Raw genomic sequence first — 8,083 nt, 5'->3', positions numbered from 1 at the left:
AAACAAAAATCAAAATCAAAAGAAAAAGAAAAACCTACCAGTGGGTTGCCTCCCACTAAGCGCTTGTTTTCAGTCATTAGCTTGACTGTGTTGGAGCTCATGCATCCGGAGGATCAGAACATGGCATTGAAATCCTCTTCATCCAAGGCGGTGTATAAGCGTTAGGTGCATGAGGCTTGTCAAGGATGTTAGGAACAGGACCAGGGCGAGACTTAGGTATGGGAGGGTGTCTTTTCTGTCCTGCAAAATCATCAACAGAAGAAACAAGCGCTCTACGATAATCTCGTGGCTTGGTTAACTGCAAAACAGTTTTTATCTCTTTGAAATTCTTGTTGATGATAGGAGGAAGTTTAGGAGAAGAAGATGCATACCTTGGCCTTACCTGAGGGCTCTGGAGTGTGGATTGATGACTCTTCTGTTTGGGAATAGGTTTCTGACTTGGAGCATCAGTTTTGGACAAGCTTTGTCGCGGTCGTGGAGGGGTGTCGATCGATACTCTCTTGGTGGCATCGATCGACACTGAGCCTGATGCTCGTGTTGCAGAAACTTTTTCAACAGAAAAAGTCTGTCCATCAATAGTAGGAGCCCTCCTCAGCTTATCCATCTCAAAATTCAAACTCAAACCATCCACATTCAGTGCTATGTGTCCCTTCTGCACATCAATGATGGCACCAGCTGTAGCCAAGAAAGATCTTCCTAAGATGAGAGGATCTTTAGGCTCTTGATCATACTTCAGCACCACAAAGTCAGTAGGAATCATGAAGTTGCCAACCTTAACTGGAATATCCTCTAAAACACCTTCAGGAGTTCTTCGGGAGCGATCAGCTAGGATTAGAGAAATCTGAGTTGGCTTGAATTCTGTCATCCCAAGTCTCACAGCAACAGAATGTGGCATCAAGTTGATGCTAGAGCCAAGGTCACAAAGTGAGTGTGCAAACCTTTCTGTGGAGATAGAGCAATCAAGTACAAAGCTTCCAGGATCTGGTAACTTTTCTGCAGTCCTACACTCAATTGCTGCACTCATTTTCTCAGATACAACCACTTCCTGTTTTCTCTCCTTCTTCCTCTGAACAGGCTGGTTCAACAGAATTGCACTGACATCTTTTGTAAGAAGTGCTCCTTCTTCAGGGCTCAAACCATTGGATACCATTCTCTTGACATAGCGCTTAAGTGGTGGTGAAAGCTTCACTGCATCAATTAAAGGCATCTCAATCATCACCTTATCCATCATAGTCTTGCATCTAGCTTCCTTAAGCTCCTGCTTAGACCTTCTTGGCTTGGGAAAAGGAACCTTAGGCTTGTAGACCCTTTCAACTGTTGGAACCTGAGATTTCGCAGCTTTTGGTTCGGTCTGAGATGAGTGTCGATCGATACTCAGGTGGTGCCGATCGACACCATCATCTGAAACCGAGAATTTTGTCGATTTTTCACCCTGTTTGGCAGAAGCAATTTCAACAGCATCTTCAACCCTCACAGATATGGCATTGCAAGCATGTTTAGGGTTTGACTCAGTTCTTCCAGGAAGAAAACCCTCTTGTCGTTTGACAGCCCCAGCAGTCTGAATAACCTGATTCTCCAACTTCTTGACATGAATGTTCAATGCTTCTATCTTCCCATTCAGCTTAGTGTAGACATTGTCAAGCTTCCCATTGAAAGTCACTGTCATTTTCTCCTGTCCTTGCAAAAGCTGCTCAAGCATGGCTTCCATTCTACTCTCTGAAGAATTCTTAGGAGGTGGAGACTGATAAGATGAATTCCCATAGGTTCTTGTATAGCCATTGTTCTGTTGCTGCTTCTGGTCACCATTGTAAGGTCTGTTTCCTTGCTGATTACCGAATCTCTGTCCCTGATACCCAGCTCCATACACATAGTTGACATTCTCTGGCTCTGGCTCAAACGTCTCAACTTCAGCAGCAAATTGGACTGACTTCTTTCCCACAAGAAGATTGTGCACTGAATCAAGCTTAGCACTAACAGAAGCTAGCTGATTTGCATCAAACTCTCCATGCAGTCTCTTTCTTTCAGCATCAGCTCTTTTAGTGCTATTGCTAGAAGCCAAATTCTCAATCAAAACTTCTGCATCTTCTGGAAATCTTGTCTTGAAGTTCCCATGACTTGCAGCATCTAAAGCTAACTGATACTTCCAGTCACACCCTCTAAAGAAGATACTCAACAGTTGTACCCTTGAAAAACCATGGTGTGGACAGTCTCTTTGATAAGCTTTGAACCTCACCCAAGCTGCCTTGAAAGCTTCATCATGTCCTTGCTTGAATGAAGAGATCTTGACTCTCAGCTCATCTGACATTGCATCATCATAGAAATGGTTGAGGAAAGCCACCTTGATATCATGCCAGTTTGTCAGAGATCCAGCTGGCAACTGCTTCAACCACTGAGATGCCTCTCCTGCAAGTGAGTATGGGAAGAGCTTGCAGAATATGAAATCCCCAGTCACTCCATTAGCCTTGATACTGGTCACAAGATCCTCAAAATGCTCAATATGGTCCAGAGGCTTCTCATGGGGCAGAGCAGAGAAAGGTCTCTGTCCAACCAGTTGAAAGTAAGCAGGCTTCAGCTCAAAGTCATTCCTCTGGAATGGTGGAGGAACAATTGCAGACCGGTTCTCATACATAAGATCAGCCCGGTTGTAGTCAGCAATGGTCCTGATCAAGTCCCGGTTCTGCTCCTGTCGTCGAACTGGGTTCTGTACGTGGTTGGCAGCTCCACGTCCGTCTGCAGGAAGGGGGTGTCGATCGATACCCTCTTGTTGGTGTCGATCGACACCGTCAACACCATCAGCTGGTTCATCGACAACAGCAATTTCAGCAATCACATTGCCCTCAACATCAATCTTTTGGCCCTGCTCATTGCGCAAGTGGCCCTCTTGATCCCTCAAAGCACCATCCTCATCTCGCATCAGAATGATAGTATTAACCATCTTTAGAGATTTGGCTGCCTTTCTGTTCTCACGCTCAAGTTTTCCTAACTCTTGGTTTGACAAATTCACAGTAGGACCAGACTTGTTGCTCCTTGTGTGAGGTCTAGGAGGCATGCACCTGAAACACCAAAGAGAAGAAAAACAAAAACGTGTAAGTAGAAAATAAAAAGAAAAATTTAGACAAAATCTAAAACTCAAATCTAATGGTAGATCAAAAGAGTCCCCGGCAACGGCGCCAAAATTTGATATGCTCAAATTAACCCTAGAGCTACTCTCTCAAATTAAGAGATCAATGCAGTACTTAGGGGTCGAATTCCACAAGGACTCAAGACTACACAATAAATTATAGAGTTTTATAATTATGCTAAACAGATTAAATTGAATTAAAAATAGCAATGCAAAATATTAAATAAAGCTTGTTGTAAATTCAGAAGATCAAAAAGCTAGGCCTAGGGAATTTCTCAGGAAATTATGAAATATTAAATCAATCAATAAATTAGGATTCAAACAATTAAGAACAGATCTAGAACTCTAAACACTTTTGTAAATTAAATCAGTTCTCACTGCAAATAATATCTAAATTTAAAACCAGAAAATCCAAATCTCTTTGTAAAATTCTAGGTAATAAATCAGCAATAAAATCAGGTTTAGATTGTTCACAAAATTATTAAATCAAATCTCTTTGCAAGAAATAATTTTGCTCATCAAAAGGTTTTATCAGGAAAACTATTATATTCTCATATCAATTTATTTTCCTAAAGTATTAATTCTAGATGGCCAATCAAGGATTAATATGAAGAACAACCTAAGATGAAGATCTAGATAGATAATGAATCCTAAATAAACAGATCTAATAATTCATAAAATCCCTGTGAAAAACCCTAAACCTAACAAGCAAACTACTCAGACATAATCAATGAAGAACAAGACATGATTCTGAATAATAAGCAATAGAGATTAAAAGAGTAAGAAAGGAGTTTAAGAATTCTTTTCTCAAAGCAGTTCAGATCTCTCTCTCCAATAGCTCTCAAAAATCTCTCAGGGTTTCAGAAAAATAAAACTTGCTAGAATAAAACTTGGGGTTTGGAAAACCTAAAAACACTATTTATATGTCCTAAAACACGTCAGGGACTAGTCTTGCAAATATGGAAAACTTCGGGAGATTTGTAAAACTTCCAAATTTGGCTCTTTTCTCGTTGGCAACAAGGGTGTCGATCGATGCTCTCTAGTGTCGATCGATGCCCTCTCTCATATTCGACTCCAAGCTGATTTCCTCCAGATTATTGCTCTAAAATAATCCAAACTGCTCCACATTGCTCCTTTCATGCTAAAAACCTGTAAAGACTCAAAAACAATCTAGAAACAAATGAAAAGACACTAAAAGACTCCTTATATCATGGTTAAAAACCACAAAAACCACAAAAACCATGATATATCATAATCGATGTCGGTGGAGTATCCTAGTCTACAGAGTGTTTAACATGCCACAAGCAATCTATCCCTAAACAATGAACATCACAACTTAGCTAATCCAATCTCTTGGTAAAAGCTACCCAGACTCAACCACTTCCATACCTAGCTCTCGCTAGAGAAACGTGGTCGAGCAGGCATGACAACAAGTTCATTCACGTCAACAAACGTCCTAGACAACTAATCTCTTAGGCTAGGAACGTAAGTCTCTGGCACTAGTTGGTCAGACATTTCATCGAACACCTTTTGGGTGTGGAAATGTCTCGAACCTAGTTCCAATTGATCAGAGAGAAACTAGTAATTCTAACTCTAGTCCAGAAGGGAATCATACAAATCAAGCTTAAACACCCTACATCCTAAGATCCTCCACCTAATCTATCCCATCCTCAAGAACTAACGCACTACTCAGATCCGAAAATCATAGTCAAGGTTGCAAACACATAAAACATTGAAACAAGCATTCTTAGATAGATTAAAATGTGAAGAACAACTTTGTAGAAGAAATCAAATCAAAATACTCAATAAGTTCAAAGATATCGGGATACAAAGTCAGAGTACGTTTTTGGTGGCTAGGGAAACCTTACAAAAGAAAACGAGATAAAAACTAAGATAATGTCGCAAAGACTTAACAAAACGTATTTATAGTAAAGACATGAAATCCCTAAAACTTAAAACGACAAGATGAAGAGTCGGTTTGGGAATCTCCTGAAGCGTGTAAGAAGGAACGTCTTCCTGACATGTGCGAACGAGTAATGGCTCGAGTGAGTGATGGCGTTGGCTCGAGTGAGTGATGGCGTTGGCTCGAGTGGAGTGATGGCGTTGGCTCGAGTGGAGTGATGGCGTTGGCTCGAGTAGCGCGACTCGAACGGCACGACAGCGCGACTCAAACGGCACGATTCGAACGGCACGACAGCGCGACTCGAGCTGGATGTATATGCTTCCACTAAAACGATGATAACTTTTGAACCACAGCTCCGATTGGCTTGAAATAAACGGCGTTGGAAAGATGACTCAATTCTATATAACTTTGATGAAGACGTCGAAAGCTGAATCCCCCGACCGGCGGCTCGAAGGACGACTCGAATGGCGACTCGATCGACAGTCAAGGTGTTGCTCGAGTGGGTGACTCGAACGGCGATGCTGAGCGATGTGTTTCCAACGTCTCCTAGATACCTGAAATACTCCAAAATGCACAATGTATGCAAGAATGATGCAAGAACTACCTAGACATGCAAAGTGTATAGAAAAGACTAGAAAATGTTGCAAAACAACCAGTTGTTCTAGCTAAATGCATGATAAACATATGCTAAAAGGAGACAAAATATAGACATATCACATGTTTAAAACCCTCCCACTTGATGAATATATTTAAAAATAAATAAATATTTCCCTCATGCTAAATTTTTTTAGACGCACCACCTATCACGATGTGCTAAAATAATAAAATTGACACATGTTTAAACTTTAAATAATCTTGATGTTGTTTATCCATATCTTCTAAACAATTGGTCACATCACAAAGATCGATAGACATTTTACTAATGAAAATTAAAACTTATAATAACGAGCTTAAACTCACATTTCATGTGCCGATGTGCTGACCACTAATGAAAATTAAAACTTATAATAACGAGCTTAAACTCACATTTCATATGTGCCGATGTGCTGACAACTAACCAGGATCAAAGTATTAACGAGTATCCAAAATTGCGATTCAGCAACGGAATCGAAAGAGTTATGAACTGTGCACAAATATGATGAAGTTGGGTACAATACTTATATAGTTTTTTTAATATATACTTATATAGTTTATATGCAATGTACAAGACCGAAGCAATACATAATTAATGCACAAATAAATACAGAACAAATGTACTACTAGAACTAGACTAAACTGAGACTTAATCAATAGTACATGTTAATAACCAGAGTTGGATTTGAAGGAGCGTGTGGGTGGAAAGTGGAGTATGCAAAAACATTTTGTAAAAGATAGTAGTCTTCTCAGATCTGCATGTGTTTAAAACTTTGAAGTTTAATAATTAAAAACGCTAGACCTATACTAAATGAAGCTATATGTGCAAAACCTCTGTGTATAAATACTGGTCACATTAACTTATATCACTGCATTTAGATCAAATACAAAACTACAAAAATCCAAAAAAAAAACATGAATACTCCAATGTTTTACTTCCTTGTTGCCTTAACAGCAGTTTTGGCCGCCACCATTGCAAACGCACAACCTGTTCTCGACATCGATGGAGACATCATATTTCGCGGAAGTTACTATGTTCTTCCCGTCATCAGTGGCCAGGGTGGCGGCCTGACTCTCGCCGGCCGCGGTGATCAGCCATGTCCTCTCGACATCGTTCAGGAATCATCCGAGGTTGACGAGGGCATTCCCGTAAAATTCTCAAACTGGAGGTCTAGAGTTGGGTTCGTTCCCGAATCCGAGAACCTCAACATCGAGACGGACGTCAAAGCCACGATCTGCGTCCAGTCAACTTACTGGTGGGTTGATACGAAGGCCAAGTTTCGTGTGACGGCTGGTCCGAAGCCAGAAGAAGAGTCGTTGCTGAGTTTCTTCCAGATCCAGCATGTTTACGACCATTTTTACCAGTTTGCGTTTTGTCCTAGTGGTCCTAAAGGGTGCTACGATGTCGGGATATTTGTGGATGAAAATGGCGTTCGACGTTTGGCTTTAACCAAAAGGACTGACGATACGCCGTTCTTGGTTATGTTCAAGAAAGCAAATGTGCCAGAGATCTCCTCCAAGACCAAGACTATGTCTATCTGAGAGAGAAAAAGAAATACTAAATTCAGTCATAACTTAATTAGACTGCTAATAAAGAACTCTTACTGTGTTTCTCTGTTTCTCTTTGTTCATCAAATTTGGAATAAAACACATTTCCTCTGTTTCGTTTAAGTTTTCGATCTTCTCTACTTTAAGATCCAAAAAAANATGAATACTCCAATGTTTTACTTCCTTGTTGCCTTAACAGCAGTTTTGGCCGCCACCATTGCAAACGCACAACCTGTTCTCGACATCGATGGAGACATCATATTTCGCGGAAGTTACTATGTTCTTCCCGTCATCAGTGGCCAGGGTGGCGGCCTGACTCTCGCCGGCCGCGGTGATCAGCCATGTCCTCTCGACATCGTTCAGGAATCATCCGAGGTTGACGAGGGCATTCCCGTAAAATTCTCAAACTGGAGGTCTAGAGTTGGGTTCGTTCCCGAATCCGAGAACCTCAACATCGAGACGGACGTCAAAGCCACGATCTGCGTCCAGTCAACTTACTGGTGGGTTGATACGAAGGCCAAGTTTCGTGTGACGGCTGGTCCGAAGCCAGAAGAAGAGTCGTTGCTGAGTTTCTTCCAGATCCAGCATGTTTACGACCATTTTTACCAGTTTGCGTTTTGTCCTAGTGGTCCTAAAGGGTGCTACGATGTCGGGATATTTGTGGATGAAAATGGCGTTCGACGTTTGGCTTTAACCAAAAGGACTGACGATACGCCGTTCTTGGTTATGTTCAAGAAAGCAAATGTGCCAGAGATCTCCTCCAAGACCAAGACTATGTCTATCTGAGAGAGAAAAAGAAATACTAAATTCAGTCATAACTTAATTAGACTGCTAATAAAGAACTCTTACTGTGTTTCTCTGTTTCTCTTTGTTCATCA

At 41.0% G+C, this 8,083-nt stretch overlaps 2 protein-coding genes across 2 annotated transcripts; both read left to right on the top strand.

The window, feature by feature from the left end:
- Positions 6,531-7,328, top strand: LOC104712943 (trypsin inhibitor BvTI-like). Its single transcript, XM_010429947.2, has one exon. It carries the CDS (start codon positions 6,573-6,575, stop codon positions 7,197-7,199), a length of 627 nt encoding a protein of 208 aa, XP_010428249.1. The 5' UTR covers positions 6,531-6,572; the 3' UTR covers positions 7,200-7,328.
- Positions 7,365-8,076, top strand: LOC104712944 (trypsin inhibitor BvTI-like). Its single transcript, XM_010429948.1, has one exon. It carries the CDS (start codon positions 7,365-7,367, stop codon positions 7,989-7,991), a length of 627 nt encoding a protein of 208 aa, XP_010428250.1. The 3' UTR covers positions 7,992-8,076.

Source organism: Camelina sativa, chromosome 9 (assembly GCF_000633955.1).
Source record: "Camelina sativa cultivar DH55 chromosome 9, Cs, whole genome shotgun sequence".
Lineage (NCBI taxonomy): Eukaryota > Viridiplantae > Streptophyta > Magnoliopsida > Brassicales > Brassicaceae > Camelina > Camelina sativa.
Note: the sequence above shows the minus strand (reverse complement) of the source record. Positions and strands in the feature narration are given on the sequence as shown.

Bases quoted from the DNA above. Each gene is read 5' to 3' on its own strand.
- LOC104712943 (XM_010429947.2), top strand. From the start codon at position 6,573: ATGAATACTCCAATGTTTTACTTCCTTGTTGCCTTAACAGCAGTTTTG.
- LOC104712944 (XM_010429948.1), top strand. From the start codon at position 7,365: ATGAATACTCCAATGTTTTACTTCCTTGTTGCCTTAACAGCAGTTTTG.